Genomic DNA, 27,443 nt, shown 5'->3' with positions numbered 1-27,443 from the left:
GCAGAATGCAAAGTTTTTAGGTTTTCAACATCACTGTCCAATTTATTGACCTGGCTCAATACTGGTGCATATGCTTGCTTCATATTCATTTGCTTGGACCTGATGTTGGCTAATTTGGTTTTTATTTCATTTTTTAATTCTTTATCTCTTTGTTCCTGTTTCTTTTCCCATGTTCGCGATTGCGTAAAGCTTCCGTCTCTTTTTCCCACTGATCGCATTCGCGGTCGCGTAGTTCCAACTTTTTCAGGAAGGTAGCAAGCAGGCCAAGGGCAATACTGTCTTCATCATCCCATTAAATTGATCCATACCCACTGCAGTTTCAGTAATTGCAGTGGCCAGATGACAATTTTCGTTATTTTTTGCGATCTCCGAATTTAAGTCTGGGGTTTGATTTTCTAACTCATTTACAGTGAAATCTATGAGTGATTCGTTTAGATTTAACGCTTCATTTTCGAAATCTTATGGTGAAGCCACGGTTTCAATTGGTAAATTCTCTTTTTTACCAACTTTGACCATAATATGAAATTTCGAAAAATTGGGAAAAATTTGTCATACAAATGTTAATATTTAACAGTAACACACATATATAAATAACAATAAATAATGTTAATACAATAAATAATTTTTCTGACTACGATGTTCTTTTATCATTGTGTGGCCAAATCAGCCATTTTGTGTTCTCTATCTTCACACAGAAAACAATCTTACGTCGCATCAATTGCAGCAAAAGTATCAGAGTCAGCCTATCGGGACCAAACACAGAAGATAGGACTCGCAAATCTCATTGAAAATTATGTCAGTATTTGCTAATAAACCTGGAATCATAAAGAATTTTGTGTTTAATATGGAGGTTGCCCCACACAAAACTTTTTGTAGGACATCATATGTTGTGCTGTGGAGTAAAAAGGAAGCTATTTATTGAAAATACCGTTCAGTAACAAAGTTATGGGACTATGCAACCAAATAGATTAAAAAAAAATTATTATGTATGATCAAACGTTAGTAGACAAAGTGCTACTTACCCACTTGAAGTAATGACCTTTACTTAAGGAGTACAAGTATTTTTATGTGAACAACCTGTACATAGACTTCATGATATATGTTTAACAAATGTAAATTTTTTTCTTTCAGTATTTAGCTTATAAGTTTTTCCTTCTGAATTAGTTAAGTAGATAACTTCATTCAATAATCAAGGATAATTTTTCAAAGAGAACTTTGTCAAACGTTATTTATTGCTTCAATGGGTACTGATGAAGTTTTGATGCAACGAGTTCTTAAGCCTCAGTTACACAAATAAACGACATTAAGATTTCTTTGGACTTTGTTCCAGGCTTCCCTTCACTTAAAAATGTTTTCTGGTGTCTGTACTATTATCAGATAGTTATAATTTTTATGACATTTCACGCCATTTTGCCACAAATTATGCCAAAACACTACCAGTTCTACAGTACTGCATGAATGGTTTCACACATATTTTGCATGAACTGTGTTTTGTGTAACACTCAGCAAGGAAGACACACTATCTTATCATTGAGCACCGTTTTGTGTTGCATTCAATTGGTCACCACACATGTCTGCTACTCTCACTCAAAGAAACATAACGACACAGTGAAGCGCTCGGGACACAGCATGAACAGCATGAGAGAGAAATGCATGCACAGAAATGTGATAGCAACTGATTGGTGCATCAAAGTCGAGACTTCCAGGATTTTCTGTGATGAGCAGTTCTCCTCTTCAATAATGAGGGCTATTCTGTGTCAGTCTTATATTTTTTGGATCAGTTTATTTTGCCCACCCTATATGGTATATAATGACAGATCAGTGTTCGCCATATGGTAGAGACACTGAGCAATAGGTAGGCATGCAGAAAATATTTAAACTCTCACACAACTTATTTGTTTTCGTCTTCCAGCCATTCTCTTTCTCTAGATACTTTTTTCTTTCCCATTTACTCATTCACTCTGAAGAGGAACTTTTATATACGTGTAACTTGCCAACTTGTCAACAATCCTGTCTGCTGCTCAACATCTTTTCTGTTTGCTGGGTAGTGATATGTTTGATTTCCAGCTCAGTCAGCTCACAACTTTAATTTCTGTTTAATATTTTCATTACATGCAAGGGTCATTTAATAATTAAACAGACAAATAACTGCACAGCAAAAGAGGTTTATTAAATCAATACAACTTTTTGCCAATTTTTCCATGTAATACCCAAAATTTCTATTCACTTATCCTATCTTCTTATGAGTCTTCTTTTCTCTTCAGGGCATACTTCTTTAATTTGATCTCAAAGCCAGTTTTGTACCTTTTTTTACCTCTTTGTTGCCATTGAACTTAATGCCATACAAAGCTTCCTACATTAGACTAAACAAACAAAAATCTGGAGCATCAAGGCCAGAGCTCGAAGGGAGATGAAGCAGAAGCTTTCAAATAATTGTGTTGTATGAGGTCGAGCATTGTTTTGAAGGAACAGCATGCCTTTCTTCTGCCATCCTGGGTATTTCCTCTTCAGTGCTGACTTTACTTTTTTCTCAACCATGCCCAAGCAATATAGGTTATAGGTATTGTGTCATTTATCCAAAAAAATCTCAGAAAATCAGATCATGGGCACTCCAAATGATGGTTAATATGACCTTACTAGCTGGTGGTTACATTTTGTATTCCTTATGGACCTGCAATTCATGGTGTTTCCACTGCATGCTATGATGCTTGAATTCTGGCTCAAAATGCTGTATACAAATTTCACAATCGCTTAAAATAATGTCAAAAATGTGACACCTTCAGCACATAATGATTTTTAAGCTCAGTGTAAACGTGAAGTCTCTGTTCCTTGTGGTGACCTGAAAGTTCTCTGAGAACCCACTTTGCACAAGTCTTACAGTAGCTTAGGTTATTTTGAAAAATGGAATGAGTTATGCCAATACTTGCTCAACATTTTTTCAGCAGTTTGTTCCACTGCAATTCAACAATCTTTTTGGATAAGTGAATCATTATGAGCTTTCTACAGTGAGGTCGATGATGTTACCAGGCACCTGGAATCATGCTTGTTGGTTAAACTTTCGTGATCATTTTTAAACTTTTTCACCCACATATAAAATGAACGCAGTTCATGCAACTACTGCTGCATTGTTTGTTTCATCCAAGAGAATATTTCTGATGGTTATACAGTTTCCAAAAGTAAAAATTGGATTGTAGATTTCTGTTCTCCAAACGTACTTTCTTCTGGCACACATACCATTGTAAGTAAGACCTTAGTTGCTATGTTTCTGTAAATATTAATAAAAAAAAGACTAACATTCACAGTAAGGTTGCCAGCTAACACTTACATAAGTTCCAATTACGTGTATTAGGCATTGCCCTTACTACGTATGTTTGTGCCTTTAGTTACTGAATGACCCTAGTATTATAATGCTTTCATGCTATCACTGTTATTTCAGTCTTTATTACTACAATATTTTTTTTTGTGATTTTCCCTAAACTTGTCGAAATGTCTCATTTAATTTAAGATGTTTAAGACATTTACAATAAATAAGAAGAAGGCAAAAGATGTCCAACAAACTATCTACTTCTATACTCTGCAAGCCACTGTGAAATGTGTGGCAAAGGGTACATCCCATTGTACCAGTTATTAGAGTTTCTTCCTGTACCATTCACATTTGAAGTGCAGAAAGAATGATTGTTTAAATGCCTCTGTGTGTGCTGTAATTAATCTAATCTTGTTCTCACAATTCCTAGGGTTGCAGTATATTCTTAAGGTCACCATTTAAAGCTGGTTTTTGAATCTTTTTAAGTAGTCTTTCCCACGACTGATTACATCTATCTTCAAGAGGCTGCCAGTCCAGTTTTTTCAGCATCTCCATAACAAACTCACACAGGTCAAACAAATCTGTGACTATTCATGCTTCTCTGTATACATTCAATATCTCCTGCTAGTCCTATTTGGTACAGTCCCACACGCTTGAGCAATATTCCACAATGACTTGCATGAGTGATTTGTACGCAGTCTCCTTTGTAGACTGATCAAATCATTTCATATGCCAACAAAGCTTTATACCCAGGTATTTGTATGAGTTGGCCAATTTCAACTATGATTTATTGATATTATAGGATGCTATCTTTTTTCATTTTATGAAGTGCACATTTTTACAATTATGGACATTTAAAGCACATATCCAACGTTTGCACCAGTTTGAAATCTTATAAAGATCTGACTGAATATTTATGCAACTTCATTCAGACAGTACTTCATTACAGATGCATCATCTGTAAAAAGTCTGAGGTTACTATTAACATTGTCCACAAGGGCATTAATAATACATTGTGATCAGCAAGGGCCGCAACACACTTTCCTGGGGCACACCCAAAGTTACTTCTACATCTGAAAATGACTCTCCATCCTAGATAACATGCTGCTTCCTCCCTACCAAAAATATTCTCAGTCACAAGTAAAAATTGATACCCCATATGATCGTACTTTTGACAATAAGCATAGTTGTGGTACTAAGTCAAACGCTTTTGGAAAATCAAGAAATATTGTATCTACCTGAGTACCTTGATTAAAAGTTTTCAGTATGTCATGTCAGAAAAGTGTGAGTTGGGTTTCATGTGATCAGTGTTTATGGAAGACATGCTGGTTATCAAGGAGGGGGTCATCCTGTTCCAGATACCTCATTCTGTTTGAGCTCAGAAAGTGTTCTAAGATTCTACACTAAATTGATACCGAGGATATTGGACACAGCAGTTCTGTGGATCGTTTCTAACACCCTTCTTATAAACAGATGTGACCTGTGCTTTCTTCAAACTACTGGACATGGTTTTTGGTTCTAGGCCTTACGATACATTATAGTTCAAAGAGGCGCTAACTCAGACACAAAGTCAGTACAGAACCTGACAGGAATTCCATTGATCTCTGGGGCTCTGCTTAGTTTTAACAGTTTCAGATGTTTCTCAACACAACTGACACTAACACTTGTTTCATATTTACAGTGGTACGAGGATTAAATTGGAGAAATTCTCCTGTGTTTCCTTTGTAAAGGAATATCTTAAAACAAAGTTAAGCATTTCTGCCCTTGCTTTACTATGCTCAGTTCCAGTTCCTGCCTCATTCGTCAGTTACTGGACACTATCTTAGGTGCCTCTAACAGCCATTACATTTGACCAAAATTTCTTTAGGTTTTGTGAAAGATTCTTTCATAATATTCTGCTACAGCGGTCATTGAAGGCCTCGCTTCATCAAAGAACGTGATGTAAAAATGAATCCACGACAAAATCAGAGAAGTAAGCTTTTAACATCTGCAAAGTAAAGTTACTAAATTCATTCAAGACTACAGAATTCTTTTGAAGAAAAAGACTGCAAGTAAAGTTTTATTTGCAACACATTTTCCCATGGTAATTTTTTATGCTATAGTATACTGAAAAACTACATTAAAGTTCTGCTTCAGTTACTCATCATCAATATAGTTCACATTACCATCCTAGTCAGTACACCACAATAATGGAGATAGTGTGGTTACAAACAGGTGTCATCATTATCTTTCTATTGCTGTAGCTGTATGAAGGTATGTAAACAAAGAGCTGAATAAACCAGAAGATAGGATCAACCACAGAACATAAGAAATGAACAATAACTACAAATTTGACAGAGAAGACCATGTGAAAGACATGCTAAGATAAATGTGCACACAACACAGAATAGCAAGCAATAATCAAGCTGCCAGAAGGAAAGTCACCTGTGTAGTGTTACGATCAATATGATACACGGCAAAAATATGTAGGGCACATAACAAGTGCGATCATGTACACAAAACAAAGAGAACACTTTTAAGTTAATGTTACCTGTTTTGTATTTAACAAGCACTTCCCAGATTGCTCTCCTCGAATATGGATCCACACCAGCTGTTGGTTCGTCGAGTATAACTGTCCTGTACATGCAAAGAAACATTTTATTTTATTTTTACTTTCAAATAGTCCCTGTAACCTTAATGCATCCAAATGCAAGAATAATTAACAGTAACTCCAGTTTATGTGCTCCCATGAAGACAAGTTATTTAACTCATTATAACAATTGTAAATTTTAAATTCATGTATTAATGTGTGTCTGTTCTACGCTTTCTACTGGAAGTCTCACTTTCCTTTTGATATGAATTTGAAAAAATAGGGAAAGTTTCTAAATAACATTGTAGCCATTAATTTTGTTTATATTTTTAGCACAAAAAACAGGGATAATTTTGTTTAATTAGTTTTCATTGCAAATTAACTAAGTTGGTACAGTAAAACTTACTCAGAACAGAATCTCATGGGACTACAATAATTTTCCAAATTGGACAAGTTTCCGCAGCACACAAAACAAACAAGGCTACATAAAGCTTCTCAAGTAGCAGGCTCACCCCAAAGCATACCATTATAAATGTTGGATGGCTTTACTTCTGTACAGTTAATGCTGACATACTGCATATTGTACAATATATCACTAGGCTGTTACACCAACTGATAAATAACACAGCATGTCTTTATTTTTTTCTGTAATTTTAAATTAATTTATTGTTGTACATACACAGGGTGGAGAAAAATTGTCTCAAAATTTTAATCCTGAATAGCTGATGTCAGTAGGAACTAATGTTGTGTAGGTCAACAACGCACCATTTTTGAACTACAGAAACTTGGTGCCACACACTCCGATTGGCCATGGGATTGCCCTGTTGGCGGTCATCAGTTGACAGCCAGTGCTATGATTGTCAGTTCATACACACAAACGTCCCTCACCCCATCACTACCCCTATGTGGTAGGCACACATGTCAAAAGTCTTGCTATGTGTCTCCACCTCATGTCAGAGGCATTCACGTGTAAGCTTTACTTTGGAGCATACACACATCACCTGCAATTTAGTCATACAGTAAGCATGGCAGCACAGTATTCATTTGAAGAACAATGAGATATTGGTTTTTGTTTATGGACTAGCCGACGGTAACGTGCATGAAGCTCGACGGTTGTATGAGGAACAGTACCTAACAAGATGCCACCCACACCCACAAACTGTTACAGCAATTCACTGGCGACTTAGTGAAACAGGCTCATTAGCGGGACATCACGGTGATGGTGGAAGACCACAAACACAATGGGATGCTGCATTTGAAGAGACTGTTCTCGAAGAAGCACCTACGACAAGTTCTTGAGTGGTTGGACATGATATGAGGATCCCCCCTTGGTTAGTCTGGTAGGTTTTGAGGCATGACGGCCACCATCCATTTGGTTTCCACCTTGTCTAAGTCCTAAATCCTGTGGTGGACTGCGAACACATGCTCGGGTTTTGCTGGTTGTTTCTGCGACATGTTGAATGAGATCCCGACTTTCCCGCCATTATGTTGTTTACCAATGAGTGCACCCTCCATTGGGATGGCCTTTACAACACTTTAAATGTCCATTACTGGGGACAGGGAAATCCTCATGTCACATATGTCCGTGGACACCAAGAACGATTTTCACTTAACACTTGGGCAGGCATTGTGGGTGACCATCTGATAGGACTGGGTCGACTACCTCCTCAACTTACCAGGGCAAACTACCTTCACTTTCTGCAAGAAACGCTACCCGGCCTGCTGGAAGGTGTTCCCATGGACATACAGCTATGCATGTGGTTGCAGTACTGTACGACGTTACCAAGCGTGCGTCACATCAGAGGGACACCAGTTTGAGCATCTGCTTTAAGTAAATAATGTCCTTGCTACAAAAAGGGCCCTTTTTGCCAAATATCAAGGAGGTAAACTTGTTTGAATATTTTATTCAAAATTGTTTCTTCTTCAAACAATTTTTTCCACTATATAATAGTTCCAATAGTTGGGAGAATTTGTGTGTGCTGCAAACTGCATAATATTGTTTATGAATGCAATAGCTTCTTCAAGCGTGTTGATTTTTTTAGACACATCATTTTCTCCTCTTTTCTTGTGTTGTTTCCTCCTCATAATCTTCTGTGTTACAGATTTCTGTTAGATCTGTTGCTGAAGTAAAAGAGCAATGAGCTGGCTAAAAGTCATCACTTAGAATATAGTCATCTGGACTACAAGAAATGTTTTTGGGCTTGAATTAATTCAGCAATTTCTGCTGCATTTTCTTGAGCTTCTATGAGTATGGAAGCATCTCGTTCATCACCTCCAAACCCTGTTTTATTGAAGCATTTAGTGAAAGTTTCAGGCTTTATTTCCATTACTGCAAAACCAGTCCAGTGTACTGGATCCAGGACAAAAAACTAACTGTGCAAGAGAAAATGCACATTCAGCTTCTTCAACACAAAGAATAAGAGACGGCATCAATAATCACTGATAATGGGACTAGAAATATGAAGACCACTGGTCCATTGGTTGTGTGTAGCTGATTGAATCTTGCAGGAACCAAGCCAATTTCACATTTGATAACCTTAATTTCTGATGGCAGGTAGCACTGTTTAGGAAAACAAGAACTTGGTGGTGTCCTTTCTTCGTTTTAGCATTCAAAGCACCCAATGACTCCTCCATAAAAACACTCACCATCCATGCCATTTTATTGTTTCGCCTTGTGATTGGAAGCTTATTGAAACAACAGGGTTTTGCCACCTTCCCAATCATCACTGGCTTATCCATTTCACCTAACATGTTTCCACACAGCAGTATACTGAGTCTTTCCTTGGATATTTATCCACTTATACACTTTTCACCCTGAGTTGCTTGAGATTTTGAAGGAAGTGTGTAATAAAATAGACACACCTCATTGACACTGATAACGTCTTTCTGGTCATTATTCGCAATTAAGTTGTGCAGTATTGCCATCCACACTGTTGCTGTGTTTTTGTGCAGATTCTTAGCTTCCCCACACACCTAATTGCACAAGATGTTATACCTAGGTCTGGAATGCCTTAAACTCCACATTCCCAAGCCCTTTAGTGACTTTCAGAGCTTCCCTGTGCAACACAGGTCCAGAGAAAGATAATGTTTTGGCCCACACACTTACAAACCCTTCCCACATTATCTTGTTGAGGTCTTCACTCTCCGTCTTCTTTGCCTTTCTTTTCATTTGCCCCTTCCTTTTCATCCATTCATCCCATATCTTATCCTTATTTGTTAAGTTACATAAATTTGTATTTTATCACATCTGAAATGCAGCATTATTTCCTGCACAGAGCATTTGTCCTTCTCACTCATGTTGATTACCTTAATCTTAGTATGTTTTAGCAGGACATACTTTTTGTTTGACATTGTGTTGTCACTAATTGAGGAGCTACTTGATGGAGAAGTAGCGGCTCTGGTCTTTTAAACTAACGTACAGCTGGAAGAGCAGTGTGCTGACCACATACGCATCCATATCCACATCTAGTGATGCCTGTGGGCGAAGGATGACATGGCGGCCAATCGGTACTGTTGGGCCTTCATGGCCTGTTTGAGCAGAGTTTTAGTTTTCCTTCCTTTATCGTGTTGTCTCTTAAAAATCCTACAAGTCAGCTGAGATTGTCAGGAAATAATACAGGTAGTGCATAGCTCTGGAGTACTTGACCTTACCTGGTAAAACATTATTTAATGGAACAACAGTCACCTCTTTCAAATAACAGCATTGTCAAGGTTGTACAGTCTTTGTGTAAAAAGTAGCAATCTTGTAGAAACATGAATAACTAAGGTATACAGTAATGCATTAGTACTATATAAGCTATTGTTCCATATTATACAATAAATTATCAATTGGGTTTAAAATTTTCATTCAATTTCCACTTTAGGCACATTCTGGTTTATGCAAAGAAATTAGTATATAAAAGTGTATTAAATGCATTGGGGCTGAAACATTTGTATGGTTTGGCCAGATTTCTAAGTTATACATGTTCAGCTTAGATTAAGTTCTACTGTATTACTTGTTTATTACCTAGGCAAGTTCATGGAAGATAGTTTGTCATAAGTGTTTTGGTTCAACGATCTGAACATGTCCTTGTTTGTTTGCAGTTACTGGCACATGGGCCCAAATTTTCTAAATGTGTTTTCCCGTTTGCTCCATAAACTATTAAATTATTCTTGCCAAATTGATGTTAAATCCAATGAACATAAAGTTTTGACCTCCTGTAAGATTGTTACCTTTGGGTTTCGCTTTGCAGTGGTGGTTGTTTTCTCCAACGGGGTGGCGTGGGCATTGGGGAAGTAAATGAGACCCACCAGTGGTTATGCGGAATATCAAATAGAGATAGACAGATAGTGGAAGAAGAGGGGAAGACTATAGCTCTTTAGGCTGAATTCGATCAAGGTAGAAAAAAATTTGGATTGTTACAGATAGAGAGGAGTTAAGAGAGGTGGGAAGTGGAACAGAAAACAGAGGACACTGACGTAGGACAGTTTCAGGCAGATTTGTGTTAACTGCTGTAGAAATAGGTTTGATCTGCTAACTTCAATTAGAAAGAGGGTAGCCTCTGACATGTTTAAGTGTAGGCATAGAACATTAAGCTTTCAATAGGAATCTGAAACACAAAAATGTAGAAAAATCAGTAAAGACATAAAAGTTTTATTTTATAACCATAATGGAAATTCCTGGGTGGAGCAACATATAAAATACAGGAAAGGCAACAACAGGAGTGTGTGTTTGTGTGGCTGTGTGTACTTTTGCTAGAGAAAGAGCTAGACCTCGAAAACTAGTGTGAGTGCTGTTTTCTGTTACACGTTTCTGTTCTCCACACATCAATTGGCTATAGGAGAGTGGTTGCCTTTCACCTAATATAGATTATTTCAATCAAAATTTCAAGTGTTTCATTATTTGTTTTATTATTTTAAATCATACTATGGCATATCTGTTGCTCATTTAAACATGAAACTCAGCAAATTTATATGTAACAATGGCCATGAATATTTTCCAAATGAGATGGTCAATTTCTTTGAAGCAAAGGGATTGCAGTTCAAGTTATGATAAAGTACATACCTCTGCAAAATGAAGTGGCAGTATGACTAAAAGGTACTATCACTGAAAAGGCTCACTGCATGGTTCCTTGGATGCAAACTTGAGAAGCAGTTTTGATCAAAAGTGGTATTGGCAGCTGTCTTTACCATTAATGCTGGTCCTACTTCAGCACTAGATGGAGAAATTCCAGTAACACATTCTAAAGCATTATTGACAATAAGTCTGAAAACAGGTCAGTAAAACACTTCACGGATGGGTACTGTCCCAATGGTTACAGATTATAGTGTCCAAACTGTTGTGATAAAATAAAAAAAAAATGTTTTTACATTCACTTTAAAGTGTTATTCCTTGGTAATTTTTGAAATATCATTGTTTTTCATATGTAGTTGTCCTGTGCAAACCTCTTCTTCTCTGAATAACTACTGCAACTTACATCCTTCAGAATCTGCTTACTGAATTCATTTCTTGGTCTCCCTCTACAATTTTAACACCGTACACTTCCCTCCAATACTAAGCATGTGATCCCTTCCAGTCTCAGAATGTGTCCTATCAACCATTCCCTTTTTCTAGTCAGGTTGTGCCACAAATTTCTTTTCTCCCCAATTATATTCAGTAACTCCTCATTAGTTACGTGATCTACCCATCTAATCTTCAGCATTCTTCTGTAGCACTACATTTTGATAGCTTCAATTATGTTCTTGTCTAAACTGTTTACCACCCATGTTTTACTTCCTTGTGTGGCTACACTCTATACAATATACTTTTAGAAAAGGTTTCCTAACACTTAAATCAATATTCAATGTTAACCAATTTCTCTTCTTCAAGAATGCTTTCCTTACCATTCCCAATCTACATTTTATATCCTCTCTCAACCAGAAAAGGTTTTTGGCCATCATCAGTTATTTTGCTCCCCAAGTAGCATAACTCATCTACTACTTTAAGTGTTCTCGTTTCCTACTATAATTCCCTCAGCATCACCTAATTTGACTACATTCTATTACCCTTGTTTTGCTTTTGTTGTTGTTTATATTATATCCTCCTTTCAAGACACAAGTCATTCCATTCAACTGCTATTCCAAGACCTTTGGTGTCCCTGACAGAATTGCAATGTCATAGGCAAACCTCAAAGTTATCACTTCTTCCCCTGAACTTTAATTCCTACTCCTAATTTTTCTTTGGTTTCCTTACAGCTAGAACACTGTCTCACTCCCTTCTCAACCACTGCTTCCCTTTCATGCCCCTTGACACTTAATAACTGCTGTCCCATTTCAGTACAAGTTGTAAACAGCCTTGTGCTCCCTGCTACATTCAGAAATTCAAAGACACTATTCCATCAACATTCTCAAAAGTTTTCCCCAAGTCTACAAATGTTATAAATGTAGGTTTGCCTTTCTAAGACGAGTTGTAGGGTAAGTATGGCGACGCACTTTCTTGCATTTCTCCAGTAAACTGCAGGAGCGTCTATAGAAAGGTCCCAGAACTGCTCTCATTAATAAATGGTCACAACACCCATATAGTACAAGGGACAGAAAGTTGGCTGAAACCAGACACAAACAGTAATGGAATCCTAAACTCAGATTGGAATGTATACCGCAGAGACAGACTGGACAGTGAAGGGGGAGGCGGGTTTATAGCGATAAGAAGTGCAATAGTATCGAAGGAAATTGACGGAGATCCGAAATGTGAAATGATTTGGGTGAAGGTCACGGTTACAGCAGGCTCAGACATGGTAATTGGATGTCTGTATAGGCCCCCTGCCTCAGCAGCTGTTTTGGCTGAGCACCTGAAGGATAATTTGGAAAATATTTCGAGTAGATTTCCCCACCATGTTATAGTTCTGGGTGGAGATTTTAATTTGCCGGATATAGACTGGGAGAGTCAAACGTTCATAACGGGTGGCAGGGACAAAGAATCCAGTGAAATTTTTTTAAGTGCTTTATCTGAAAACTATCTTGAGCAGTTAAACAGAGAACCGACTCGTGGCGATAACATATTAGACCTTCTGGTGACAAACAGACCCGAACTATTTGAAACAGTTAACGCAGAACAGGGAATCTGCGATCATAAAGCGGTTACGGCATCGATGATTTCAGCCGTAAATAGAAATATTAAAAAAGGTAGGAAGATTTTTCTGTTTAGCAAAAGTGACAAAAAGCAGATTTCAGAGTACCTGATGGCTCAACACAAAAGTTTTGTCTCAAGTACAGATAGTGTTGAGTATCAGAGGACAAAGTTCAAAACCATCGTACAATATGCGTTAGATGAGTATGTGCCAAGCAAGATCGTAAGAGGTGGAAAAGAGCCACCGTGGTACAACAACCGAGTTAGAAAACTGCTGCGGAAGCAAACATAAACATAGCCAAATCCTTGCAGACAAACAAAAATTACGCGAAGCGAAATGTAGTGTGAGGAGGGCTATGCGAGAGGCGTTCAATGAATTTGAAAGTAAAGTTCTATGAACTGACTTGGCAGAAAACCCTAAGAAATTTTGGTCTTACGTCAAAGCGGTAGGTGGATCAAAACAAAATGTCCAGAGACTCTGTGACCAAAATGGTACTGAAACAGAGGATGACAGACTAAATGCCGAAATACTAAATGTCTTTTTCCAAAGCTGTTTCACAGAGGAAGACTGCACTGCAGTTCCTTCTCTAGATTGTCGCACAGATGACAAAATGGTAGATATCGAAATAGACGACAGAGGGATAGAGAAACAATTAAAATCACTCAAAAGAGGAAAGGCCGCTGGACCTGATGGGATACCAGTTCAATTTTACACAGAGTACACGAAGGAACTTGCCCCCCTTCTTGCAGCGGTGTACCGTAGGTCTCTAGAAGAGCGTATCATTCCAAAGGATTGGAAAAGGGCACAGGTCATCCCCGTTTTCAAGAAGGGACATCGAACAGATGTGCAAAACTACAGACCTATATCTCTAACGTCGATCAGTTGTAGAATTTTGGAACACGTATTACGTTCGAGTATAATGACTTTTCTGGAGACTAGAAATCTACTCTGTAGGAATCAGCATGGGTTTCGAAAAAGACGGTCGTGTGAAACCCAGCTCGCGCTATTCGTCCACGAGACTCAGAGGGCCGTAGACACAGGTAGATGCCGTGTTTCTTGACTTCCGCAAGGCATTCGATACAGTTCCCCACAGTCATTTAATGAACATAGTAAGAGCATATGGACTATCAGACCAATTGTGTGATTGGATTGAGGAGTTCCTAGATAACAGATCGCAGCATGTCATTCTCAATGGAGAGAAGTGTTCCGAAGTAAGAGTGATTTCAGGTGTGCCGCAGGGGAGTGTCATAGGACCGTTGCTATTCACAATATACATAAATGACCTGGTGGATGACATCGGAAGTTCACTGAGGCTTTTTGCAGATGATGCTGTGGTGTATCGAGAGGTTGTAACAATGGAAAATTGTACTGAAATGCAGGAGGATCTGCAGCAAATTGATGCATGGTGCAGGGAATGGCAATTGAATCTCAATGTAGACAAGTGTAATGTGCTGCGAATACATAGAAAGATAGATCCCTTATCATTTAGCTACAAAATAGCAGGTCAGCAACTGGAAGCAGTTAATTCCATAAATTATCTAGGAGTACGCATTAGGAGTGATTTAAAATGGAATGATCATATAAATTTGATCGTCGGTAAAGCAGATGCCGCACTGAGATTCATTGGAAGAATCCTAAGGAAATGCAATCCGAAAACAAAGGAAGTAGGGTACAGTACGCTTGTTCGCCCACTGCTTGAATACTGCTCAGCAGTGTGGGATCCGTACCAGATACGGTTGATAGAAGAGATAGAGAAGATCCAACGGAGAGCAACGCACTTCGTTACAGGATCATTTAGTAATCGCGAAGGAGTTACGGAGATGATATGTAAACTCCAGTGGAAGACTCTGCAGGAGAGACGCTCAGTAGCTTGGTATGGGCTTTTGTTAAAGTTTCGAGAACATACCTTCACCGAAGAGTCAAGCAGTATACTGCTCCCTACTATGTATATCTTGCGAAGAGACGATGAGGATAAAATCAGAGAGATTAGAGCCCACACAGAAGCATGCCGACAATCCTTCTTTCCACGAACAATACGAGACTGGAATAGAAGGGGTTGGGTTGTTTGGGGAAGGAGACCAGACAGCGAGGTCATCGGTCTCATCGGATTAGGGAAGGATGGGGGAGGAAGTCGGCCGTGCCCTTTCAAAGAAACCATCCCGGCATTTGCCTGGAGCGATTTAGGAAAATCACGGAAAACCTAAATCAGGATGGCCGGACGCGGGATTGAACCATCGTCCTCCCGAATGCAAGTCCAGTGTCTAACGGAATAGAAGGGAGAACCGATGGAGGTACTCAGGGTACCCTCCGCCACACACTGTCAGGTGGCTTGCGGAGTATGGATGTAGATGTAGATGTAGAATCCAAACTGATCTCCCCTAAGGTTGGCTTCTACCAGTTCTTCCATTCTCCTATAAAGAATTCATGTTAGTATTTTGCAACCATGACTTATTGGTAATATTCACAGCTGTCAGTACCTGCTTTCTTTGGAATTGGAATGATTACATTCTCCTTGAAATCTGAGGGTATATCAACTGTCTCATAAATCTTGTGCACCAGATGGAAGAGTTTTGTCATGGATGGTTCTCTCAAAGCTGTTAGTAGTTCTGATCCTGGGAGCCTTGTTTCGATTTAGGTCTTTCAGTGCACTGTAAAATTCTTCTTGCAGTATCATATCACCCATCTCCTTTCCATCTACGTTCTCTTCCATTTCTATAACATTTCCTTCAAGTTTATCTCCCTTGTATGTATCCTCTACATATTCCCTCCACCATTCAGCTTTCCCTTCTTGGCTTAGGACTAGTTTTTCATCTCCATCAAGCTCTTGATATTCACACATCTGCTTCTCTTTCCCCCAAAAGCCTCTTTAATTTTTCCATAGGCCGTATCTATCTTTCCCCTAGCGAAACTCGTATTCTGGAGGACGACGGTTCAATCCCGCGTCCGGCCATCCTGATTTAGGTTTTCCATGATTTCCCTAAATCACTCCAGGCAAATGCCGGGATGGTTCCTTTGAAAGGGCATGGCCGACTTCCTTCTCCATCCTTCCCTAATCCGATGAGACCAATGACCTCGCTGTTTGGTCTCTTCCCCCAAACCAACCAACCAACCAACCTAGTGAAATATGCTTCTAAATCCTTTTCCATATGAACTCTAAGACATTACAACCTGTATCATTACCTTTGAAAGTAACAACTGAATACAAGGCAGCATATGCAGAATGGCAAATTAACAACATGAAAGTAGCATGTCTGATAGCAAGTGCTCTAAGCAAGCCAGTTACTGAACTTGGGCTGACATGCAAAAAAGTAAAGAAATATGGAACAAACAATGTGCACAATTTAAACACAGCAGCATGCTAAACTTGAAAACTGAAATATTTTTTGGGGTCAAATATGATGAAACAGAAGATATTAGCACACATGTAGCAAAGCAGCAAAACATTTTTGCAGCTCCAAATGGTGAATTAAACAAACATGACTAGAAAACATCATCCAAAAGAATATTAAATAGTCGAATTTTTTCCACACAATAACTTTAAAGATCTCTGGGACACAATACCAGCAGAAAGCAATAGTATGAATTAACTTATTGTAAAACTTCATGTCATTAAATTACATGAGCAAAATACAATAGACAGATCTGTATTTGACAAGAACTGTATTTGACGTTTCTAATGCATGGAAAAAGATAATGCTGAAAGAGTGAGCAAACCAAAATTCCCATACTATAAATGTAAACAAATAGGTCATCAGTCAACGAAGTTTCCACTGAATGTTCTTGACTGCACTAGTGTGTGGCAAGAAGAGAAGATGAGTGGAAATGATGTATTTACTTCATGCACCATAGGTTCATCAACTAGAAATTATATTGACATAAATAAATGATATTGTGATAGTGGTGTTATGAAGCATATCACTCTGAATAAACAATAATTCATTCTGTACAGTAAACCTGGTGTTCCTGAAGTGGTATCATTAGGACAAGATATTAATATGCACATGTTAGGTCAAGGAACAGTTAATATTGAAATAAGATGAAACAATGAATGGTACAGTGCCAGAATAGAAAATGTTTTATATGTGCCCGATGAGAGTGCTCCTTTGTTCTCAGCCAGAGCAGCTGCATTTAACAGCTACATTATAAAGTCCAATTGTAAACGCATTAGGATTCGGAAAGAAGCCACCGATGACTTCGTCATGACAGGCAATGTGGAAAATGAGCTGTACGTGTTAAATATACATGTTGTCAGACCACAAAAGAATAGTCATGTGCACTTAGTGACATCTTGCGAAACATTATAAACATACCATGAAAGATTCGGTCATCGAAATAATGTGATTCAAACAATGAGCAAACCATTCCAAGGTACTGGTGAATTAATCCACATGGTTGTCAGTGGACCAATCAATATTTTAAAGATGATTTCAGTAAATTTTGTTGAATTTTCTTTCTGAAGCATAACAGTAAAATGTATGACTTGATTCAACAATTTTTAAATGAAGCTCAAAGCAAAGGAAATGCTGTTAAACAATTTAGAAGTGATGGAGGCAAAGAATTGAATAACAACAGAGTTAAGGTATTGCTCAGAGATAAGGGAAAACAATTACTTATTCCTCCACCTATACTTCTGGACAAAACAGTGTAGCCAAATGTGAAAATAAAACAATTCTTGAAGCTGCATATACGATGCTGAATGTAAGTTAACTACCAAGAGGATTGTGGGCAGTAATTTTAAAGCATATTGGAAGTTTTTGGTTTGAGATGAATTTTCTGTTGTACTACCAACCAGTAGGAAAAGTTTATCACCTCAGAATTTTTGCACAGGCTGCTATGTTCACAGAAACAAATATTTCTGCTCAAAGTATGATGACAAGGCTGTTTTTGGACAACTTGTTGGATTTAGAGTCTGGATTCCTACCAAAAAGAAACTGGTTATGATGTAAAATTTAAGCCAGAAATGTTTGTAGTTTCTGTAGTGATCATATAAAATTTTACATTCCTTTGCAGTCTGCTTCCAGAGCAAATCAATGCAAAGAAATATTTAACACACTTGACTCTGGAGTAAGTCAAGTATCAGATAACAATAACATGGAATTAACAGAATTCCTGAAAGCCAGAGCCTCTGAAACTTATAAGAACAGATGACATTGAAGAAAATGAGTGTGAGTAGAAAGTGATGACTTCTTGATGCTAACAAAAATTAGTGCTTGCTAACATAAAGATCCAAACAGTTTTTCTGAAGTACTGCAGTCAAGTGAGATTGATGCAAGCTATTATTGAAAAAATAAAAGCACTTAAGAGAAACAATACTTGGGTGTCAGCTGGATGACCAACAAATGCCAAAGTATTGCAGAATCGCTAGATTCTACATTGAAAAGCTGCAGCTGATGGAAGCACTCACTTCAAAGCCCAATTAGTTGCTAATGGGTGTATTCAGCAAGCAGGAACTGATTACGAAAAGGCATATAGTCCTATTGCATGTTATAACACCATTTGAGTTTTGCTAGTGATAGCTGCTTCAAAGAAATGAATCAACTACTTCATGATGAAGTGTATATGGAATAACCGGAAGGCTTCAAAGATAATACTCTTCGAGTGTGTCTCCTGAAACAGAGTGCCTATGGAGTTCAACAAGCACCACCCTGCTGGAACAAATGTTTTATGGGAGTCACAAAGACATCAAGTTTTCACAACAGTGCTACAGATTGTACTTTGTTTGATTGCAAATACAATGAAAACAGACACTATGTAGCAATGAATTTTGATGATGGTCTAATTGTTGGCAGTGATAAAGAAGAAATTACAGCTTTTCTGAACACTTTTTAATGTAAATCTGATATAACAACTGGGGTCATTGACAGTTTCCTTGGAATAAACATAAAGCAAAATGGAGACGGAACAATTACCGGAAGTCAAGGCAAATACACAAAACAAATATTGGACAGTTTCGAAGGGCAGAAACTGACATAATTTCAACTCCTGTTGGATATGAAGAGAATCATCAAGATGAAGCAGACTTTAGCAGTAAATAAAGTTGCTTGAGCTATGGAAAAAGCAACTACTGGGATGAAATCGAGTGAAACACATATTCTGGTATGACAGAGACTAAAATTTGAGAGTTTACAGTGAGGCTGATTTTGCTGCGTCAAGCGGACAAGACTTTCAACAAATCACAGTGTGGCAAAGTATTATTAACACAAATTATTTACAGAAGAATGGAAGAACCGACAGACGCCAACCTTAGGGAAGATCATTTTTGATTCTGGAGAAATGTAGGAACATGCGAGGAAATACTGACCATACAACTTGTCCTGGGAGATAGGTTAAGGAAAGGCAGACCTATATTCATAGCATTTGCAGATTTAGTGACAGCTATTGATAATGTTGACCTTGAAATTCTGAAGGTAGCAGGTGTGAAATACAGAGAGCAAAAGGCTATTTACGACTCATACAGAAAGCAGATGACAGTTATAAGAGTCAAGGAACACGAAAGGGATGCAGTGGTTCAGAGGGGAATGAGACAAGGTTGTAGCCTATTGCTGATGTTATTCAATCTGTACATTGAGCAAGCATTAAAGGTAACAAAAGAAAACTTTGGAGTAGGAGTTCAGATTCAGGGAGAAGAAACAAAAACTTTCAGGTTTGCTGACAGCACTGTACTTCTATCAGAGACAGCAAAGGATTTGGAAGAGCAGTTGAAAGGAATGGACGGTGTCTTGGAAGGAGAATATAATATGAACATCAACAAAAGCAAAACAAGGTGATGCTGAGGGAATTAGAGTAGGAAATGAGACACCTGAAGTAGTAGATGAGTTTTGTTATTTGAGCAGCAAAATAACTGATGATGATTGAGGTAGAGAGGATACAAAATGCAGACTGGCAATGGCAAGGAAAGCGTTCCCAAAGAAAAGAAATGTGTTAACATTGAATATAGATTTACGTATTAGGAAGTCTTTTCTGAAAGTATTTGTATGGAGTGTAGCCATGTATGGAAAAGGGAAACATGGACAATAAACAGAGAAGATAAGAAGAGAATAGCAGCTTTTGAAATGTGGTGCTACAGAAGAATGCTGGATATTAGATGGGCAGATCATGTAACTAATGAGGAGGCACTGAATAGAATTGGGCAGGAAAGAAAGTCGTGGCACAGCATAACTAGAAGGACGGATCCGTTGAGAGTACAGGCTGAGACATCTATCGATCACCAAACTAATTTTGGAGGGAAGAGTGGGGTGTAAAAATTGTATAGCGAAACCAAGAGCTGAATACAGTAAGCAGAGCCAAAAGGCTGTATGTTGCAGTAGTTATTCAGAAATGAAGAGTCTTGCACAGAATAGGGTAGTGTGGAGAAGAAGTGCATCACACCAGTCTCAGGACTGAGAAGAGCAACATCAAGGTAAGTGTTTGCATTACACGAAAATTATTTTTCCACAAATACATCTTAATTTAGGCCAATACCCACAATAACAAAAATTAAAGGAGGGAATAAATGGATTTTCCATTTTGGAAAGGAATCTTTATCTGTCAGTCAACCCCAGTGTTGATACAGTAGCTCAATACAAAGGATACTAAAGAACAATGAAGAAAGGAATCCAGACATAAAACAACAATGACAAATGATCAATCCATCTCATTTTGTCCGTATTTTCAAAAATTCTTGATGAGATCATGCACCATAAAATTTACTAACACTTATATAGAAAAATACTCTTAATAACAAATGATTTGCAATCAGAAAGGGTCTCAACCGAACTGGCTGTTTACCTAGGCTGATGATATACACTACTGGCCATTAAAATTGCTACACCATGAAGATGACGTGCTACAGACACAAAATTTAACCGACAGGAACAAGATGCTGTGATATGCAAATGATTAGCTTTTCAGAGCATTCACACAAGGTTGGCGCTGGTGGTGACACCTACAACATGCTGACATGAGGAAAGTTTCCAACCGATTTCTCATACACATACAGCAGTTGCCCAGTATTGCCTGGTGAAATGTTGTTGTGATACCTCATGTAAGGAGGAGAAATGCATACCATCAGATTTCCGACTTTGATAAAGGTCGGATTGTAGCCTATCACGATTGCGGTTTATCATATCACGACATTGCTGCTCATGTTGGTCGAGATCCACTGACTGTTAGCAGAACATGGAATCGGTGGGTTCAGGAGGGTAATACGGAACGCCGTGCTGGATCCCAATGGCCTCGTATCAATAGAAGTTGAGATGACAGGCATCTTATCCGCATGGCTGTAACGGACTGTGCAGCTACGTCTCAATCCCTGAGTCAACAGATGGGGACGTTTGCAAGACAACAACCATCTGCACGAACAGTTCGACAACGTTTGCAGCAGCATGGACTATCAGCTAGGAAACCATGGCTGCGGTTACCCTTGATGCTGCATCACAGACAGGAGTGCCTGTGATGGTGTACTCAACGACGAACCTGGTTGCACAAATGGCAAAACGTCATTTTTTCGGATGAATCCAGGTTCTGTTTATAGCATCATGATGGTCGCATCCGTGTTTGGCAACATCACAGTGAATGCACATTGGAAGCGTGTATTCATCATTGCCATATTGGTGTCTCACCTGACGTGATGGTATGGGGTGCTATTGGTTACATATCTCGGTCACCTCTTGTTTGCATTGACAGCACTTTGAACAGTGGACGTTACATTTCAGATGTGTTACGACCCGTTGCTCTACCCTTCATTCGATCCCTGCGAAACCCTACATTTCAGCAGGATAATGTACGACCACATGTTGCAGGTCCTGTACAGGGCTTTCTGGGTACAGAAAATGTTCGACTGCTGCCCTGGCCAGCGCATTCTCCAGATCTCTCACCAATTGAAAAAGTCTGGTCAATAGTGGCCGAGCAACTGGCTCGTCACAATACACAAGTCACTAGTCTTGTTGAACTGTGGTATCGTGTTGAAGCTGCATGGGCAGCTGTACGTATCCATACACACCATCCAAGCTCTGTTTGACTCAATGCCCAGGCGTATCAAAGCTGTTATTACAACCAGAGGTGGTTGTTCTGGTTACTGATTTCTCAGGATCTATACACCCAAATTGCATGAAAATGTAATCACATGTCAGTTCTAGTATGACATATTTGTCCAATGAATACCCATTTATCATCAGCATTTCTTCTTGGTGTAGCAATTTTAATGGCCAGTAGTGTATTTGAATCAATAAATCATACATTACTGCCACTGAATATGTTTTATGACTCAGGTGAGGCTTTTGATTGAGAATTATGATGTTCTAATGCAAAAGTTAATAACAGCTTCATGTTTTCTATCTGCGTAACAAAAATAGGTTGGCAACAGTAGTAGATACTCAGAACTTCACGCTATCACACATGGTGTAGCACAGAGTTCTAGTTTGTGTTTTCTATTATTTCTTGTATACATAAATGATGTTTCTTTTACATTGTCAGAAGAAGAAAATTTTGTTGTTTCTGCAGATGATATGGGCATATGACTAAAAAGTAGTGTTGGTTCTCTCCCTGAAAAGGCTAATGAAATAGTTGAAAACATCAACAGATGGTTTACAGCAAATGGATTACCATTAAATTTTGACAAGACTCAGTACACACAATTCAGTTCTCCTCATAGAATTCCACATGCTATATACATAGTCTACTCAAATAAAGAAATTCCTCAAGTACACAGTGTTTTGTTTTTGTGACAACAGAAATAACAGCCTTAATTGGATGACTCACACCCAAGAATAAATGAAGTGCCTTAGTTCAGTTAAATTTGCAGCATACATTATTACTGTTACAAGTGATTTTAAAACAGAGAACTTTATTCCACATAATTTCATTTAGGTATTATTGAGTTATGGAATCGTTTTTTGGAGTAACTCAAATTTGAGGATAATATTTTTAGAATAAAGAAGCCTGTACAAGAATTATATCTGGTGTTAGTTCTAAAACATTCTGAAGAGACTTCAAAAAAATTGGAATTCTGACAACTGTTTCAAAACACAAACATGCATTTGTTGCTATCTATCTTTCATTACTCAGAATCATAGTGAATATCATTAACATAATACTAGGACCAAAAACCACCTCTCCAAAGACTTTCAGGTCAGAAAATTAGTACAGAAAGGAGTCAGATAAGTGGACAACTTGTATTCAAAACCTGCCAAAGCATTCTGTGTGTATTTTTTGGGTAATTCATGCAGTTTAAGACCGAATACAATATCTCACTTGATCACTTTCTTCTATGTCACTGAAGAATATCTTCAGGAAAACTCTAAAAATTAATCTATTAGGTTATACCACAAATAATATTACCTCTGTAGTACCATAACATTTCAAATTGTTAAGTCATTTAATTGTATTGCACAAAATATTTGACAAACATTTTGTGTCTGTTAGTGACAAGATGGAGTTTTAAGGCTCAGCAAATGCTGGCTTAGAACACCTTAAATTACCATTTTCAAATAACCTGACTAATACAAATATGTTGGAATGTCTGCCATAAAATCTTGAAAATGAAAAGAATCTACATATCAAAATCAATTGATGATATCAAAATATCAAAATCAATTAATGATTTCACATCAAATTTGTGGAAGGAGAATTAGCATACTACTTCTTTTGTAAATATGTACCAACGACATTCTTTAGTAACTTCTGAGCATGGATTTGGCGAACAAATAGTGTATGTAATATAATTTTAATTAAACATTTTATGGCATGAATTAAGGGGTGTTTCCCCTACGATTATGACTAGTTTTATGCCTGCTGTTTGGATCATGTAGACTATATAATCTGTACAGGTCATTTTATTTTATCTTTTTATTTTTCTTTACTCAAATTTTTATGTTGTTCACAAATTTCAACACCTTCTAAACTTTTCCCTCTAATTAAGGCCATGGAAACATGGTCTTTTCCAAATATACTTCTGACCAAAAAGCAGTTCTGGTAGCTGGAGTCCAACTTTTTTGTTAATCATGCCTTTTGTGTTCTCGAGGTGATATTTCCATAGAAACTTACATCCCCCAACAGATATTTATGTATATCTAACGTAGAAGGGCAAGACCTATTTCCATAGATTTAGCTTCAAAAATTGTTCAGTATAACAAAATATTTTCTTTAAAATTGTCATCATCTACACTCCTGGAAATGGAAAAAAGAACACATTGACACCGGTGTGTCAGACCCACCATACTTGCTCTGGACACTGCGAGAGGGCTGTACAAGCAATGATCACACGCACGGCACAGCGGACACACCAGGAACCGCGGTGTTGGCCGTCGAATGGCGCTAGCTGCGCAGCATTTGTGCACCGCCGCCGTCAGTGTCAGCCAGTTTGCCGTGGCATACGGAGCTCCATCGCAGTCTTTAACACTGGTAGCATGCCGCGACAGCGTGGATGTGAACCGTATGTGCAGTTGACGGACTTTGAGCGAGGGCGTATAGTGGGCATGCGGGAGGCCGGGTGGACGTACCGCCGAATTGCTCAACACGTGGGGCGTGAGGTCTCCACAGTACATCGATGTTGTCGCCAGTGGTCGGCGGAAGGTGCACGTGCCCGTCGACCTGGGACCGGACCGCAGCGACGCACGGATGCACGCCAAGACCGTAGGATCCTACGCAGTGCCGTAGGGGACCGCACCGCCACTTCCCAGCAAATTAGGGACACTGTTGCTCCTGGGGTATCGGCGAGGACCATTCGCAACCGTCTCCATGAAGCTGGGCTACGGTCCCGCACACCGTTAGGCCGTCTTCCGCTCACGCCCCAACATCGTGCAGCCCGCCTCCAGTGGTGTCGCGACAGGCGTGAATGGAGGGACGAATGGAGACGTGTCGTCTACAGCGATGAGAGTCGCTTCTGCCTTGGTGCCAATGATGGTCGTATGCGTGTTTGGCGCCGTGCAGGTGAGTGCCACAATCAGGACTGCATACGACCGAGGCACACAGGGCCAACACCCGGCATCATGGTGTGGGGAGCGATCTCCTACACTGGCCGTACACCACTGGTGATCGTCGAGGGGACACTGAATAGTGCACGGTACATCCAAACCGTCATCGAATCCATCGTTCTACCATTCCTAGACCGGCAAGGGAACTTGCTGTTCCAACAGGACAATGCACGTCCGCATGTATCCCGTGCCACCCAACGTGCTCTAGAAGGTGTAAGTCAACTACCCTGGCCAGCAAGATCTCCGGATCTGTCCCCCATTGAGCATGTTTGGGACTGGATGAAGCGTCGTCTCACGCGGTCTGCACGTCCAGGACGAACGCTGGTCCAACTGAGGCGCCAGGTGGAAATGGCATGGCAAGCCGTTCCACAGGACTACATCCAGCATCTCTACGATCGTCTCCATGGGAGAATAGCAGCCTGCATTGCTGCGAAAGGTGGATATACACTGTACTAGTGCCGACATTGTGCATGCTCTGTTGCCTGTGTCTATGTGCCTGTGGTTCTGTCAGTGTGATCATGTGATGTATCTGACCCCAGGACTGTGTCAATAAAGTTTCCCCTTCCTGGGACAATGAATTCACGGTGTTCTTATTTCAATTTCCAGGAGTGTATTTCATCCCCTTATGGGCTCAATTCCCAGAAACAGTAAAACACAGATTTTTTTTATTTCTAAGGAAAAACCAAACTCAAATTTTCATAGATTTAGCTTTAAAAATACTTTCATAACACTTTTCGTCTCCTATTTCATCTACTAGAGGGCTGTATTTCCAAAAACACTGAAACACGTGTTCTTTATTTCCAAACATAAAGTCAAATACCAATGTTCACAGATTTAGCTTTAAAAATGATTCTTTAATAATGATTTATTTTAAAAAAAGAATTTCACCCATTATCTCCCCCCCCCCCTCCCCCAAATGGTTGAATTACAAAAAATGTTGATAAATGTAATTTTTTATTTTTGACTGAGAAAGCAAATATCAATTTTCATACTTCTAGCTTCAAAATTGCCTTAATAAAGACATTTTCAAAAAGCTTTTCATCCCTATATCACTCCCTTACGAGTGGAATTTTGAACAGTCCCTTCTTAAACAATTCGAGGAGTACAAGATCAACATCCTCACCAGATTTCAGGTTTCTAGCCTTAGTTTGGTGATGATGAGTCAATGAGGACATTGCCTTTTATATATACAGATAAGTTCTTACCTGGAGCCACCAATGAATGCTGCAGCAATTGACAACTTTCTCTGCATTCCTCCAGATAATTCAGATGCAAGTGCTGTCCTCTTATCAGAAAGTTTCAAGTCTTCAAGCATTTGCCCTATTTCATGCAAAGTCTGATACTTTGGATATTCTTTCAATTGGGCAAAGAACCACAAGTGATCTTCAACACTCAGTCTATTCAAAAAGAAAAATAAAGCAATAAAGTTAATCAAAGGCAACTAAAGATTAACAGCAATTAAGAGTTCCTGTTTCAACAGATGTTATCATTAAATATTTCACTTCTACATCTATATTATAACTGTCATTTGATGGTGTCTAACACAGTATATAGTACAGTTTTTTTATATTCGATTAATACATGGGCCATATGAAGAACATATGCTTATATGTCTCTGAGCTCAATGAAACAATTATAGATCTTATTTTTATGATAGCAATAGGTATGTGGCTGAAGAAGGTTAGAATGTATGCGTTCATTTTCTATTTTTGAAATTTTCCAGTTGAATGAGTAACATGCAGATTTTTTTAGTATGTAACAGCATACAGTTCACTGTCACAGCTCAAATAACCATACAATTCACCCAATTTGAGCACCCTCAAGCCCCTTGCAAATTCAACATGACGGGCATCTCATGTGCTCTCAGTATATTTTTGAATAAAACAGTATTGGTTGTGATAATATTGTTTTAATTATTCATTTTATATGATACATGTAGCGAAATTATTTTTAACATACTCCAGTTTTACAGGGATATGTAATGAAATTAAAGGAAGTTAAAAGTTTAAAGAATTAGTGACACTGAGGTCAAATGAAACTGGTCTTTCATTATCCCGTCTGGAAGTCTCCCCTGACCCGAGTTCTGAGTGACTTTTCTAAACTGTAACCCTTTCCCTCACCTCTCCAATTCTTTTTCTTCATCCCTCTTCTTTTCCCTTCAACTCCTCCACCAGAAGGAACCACTGGCTCCAAAAGCTTGTGAAAATTAAATGCTTTTGTGTGTGTGTTCCCCTGCCACCACTTGGTGAGTAGATTTTTTTATATGTCCATTTACATTATATTAATTTTTGTTGTTACAGAGCACTACTTTAGTTGGACAGGAATATCGGAGGATATCAGCTGTAGCCTTGTTGACAGAACAGTCCTAGAATTCACCTGAAACAGTTTCAACCAATGTATTCTTTCCAATCCTGCACCTGAATTGCTTATACTGAAGATGACTCTTGTTCTAACTCATCAGTCTCACTTAGAAATTGTTTTTTGCTTTTGTTTTTGACCAGGACTCAGCAAATGTTGTATTCATCTTGAGGAAA

The 27,443-nt window shown here is 38.6% G+C and overlaps 1 protein-coding gene across 3 annotated transcripts in view; it reads right to left on the bottom strand.

The window, feature by feature from the left end:
- Positions 1–27,443, bottom strand: part of LOC124777985 (ATP-binding cassette sub-family A member 7-like) — a 594,849-nt gene that overhangs the window by 312,219 nt on the left and 255,187 nt on the right. For all 3 annotated transcript variants that reach the window (XR_007015818.1, XR_007015819.1, XM_047253552.1), the window contains exons 22-23: positions 26,115–26,306; positions 5,835–5,920 (exon numbers count right to left, since the gene is read on the bottom strand). Coding sequence is in view for 1 of the 3 variants with exons in the window: in XM_047253552.1 (XP_047109508.1) it covers positions 5,835–5,920; positions 26,115–26,306 (278 nt within the window). In the remaining 2 variants the exon portion in view is untranslated. The remainder of the gene's footprint in view (positions 1–5,834; positions 5,921–26,114; positions 26,307–27,443) is intronic.

This window comes from Schistocerca piceifrons, chromosome 2 (assembly GCF_021461385.2).
Source record: "Schistocerca piceifrons isolate TAMUIC-IGC-003096 chromosome 2, iqSchPice1.1, whole genome shotgun sequence".
Taxonomy (NCBI): domain Eukaryota; kingdom Metazoa; phylum Arthropoda; class Insecta; order Orthoptera; family Acrididae; genus Schistocerca; species Schistocerca piceifrons.
Note: the sequence above shows the minus strand (reverse complement) of the source record. Positions and strands in the feature narration are given on the sequence as shown.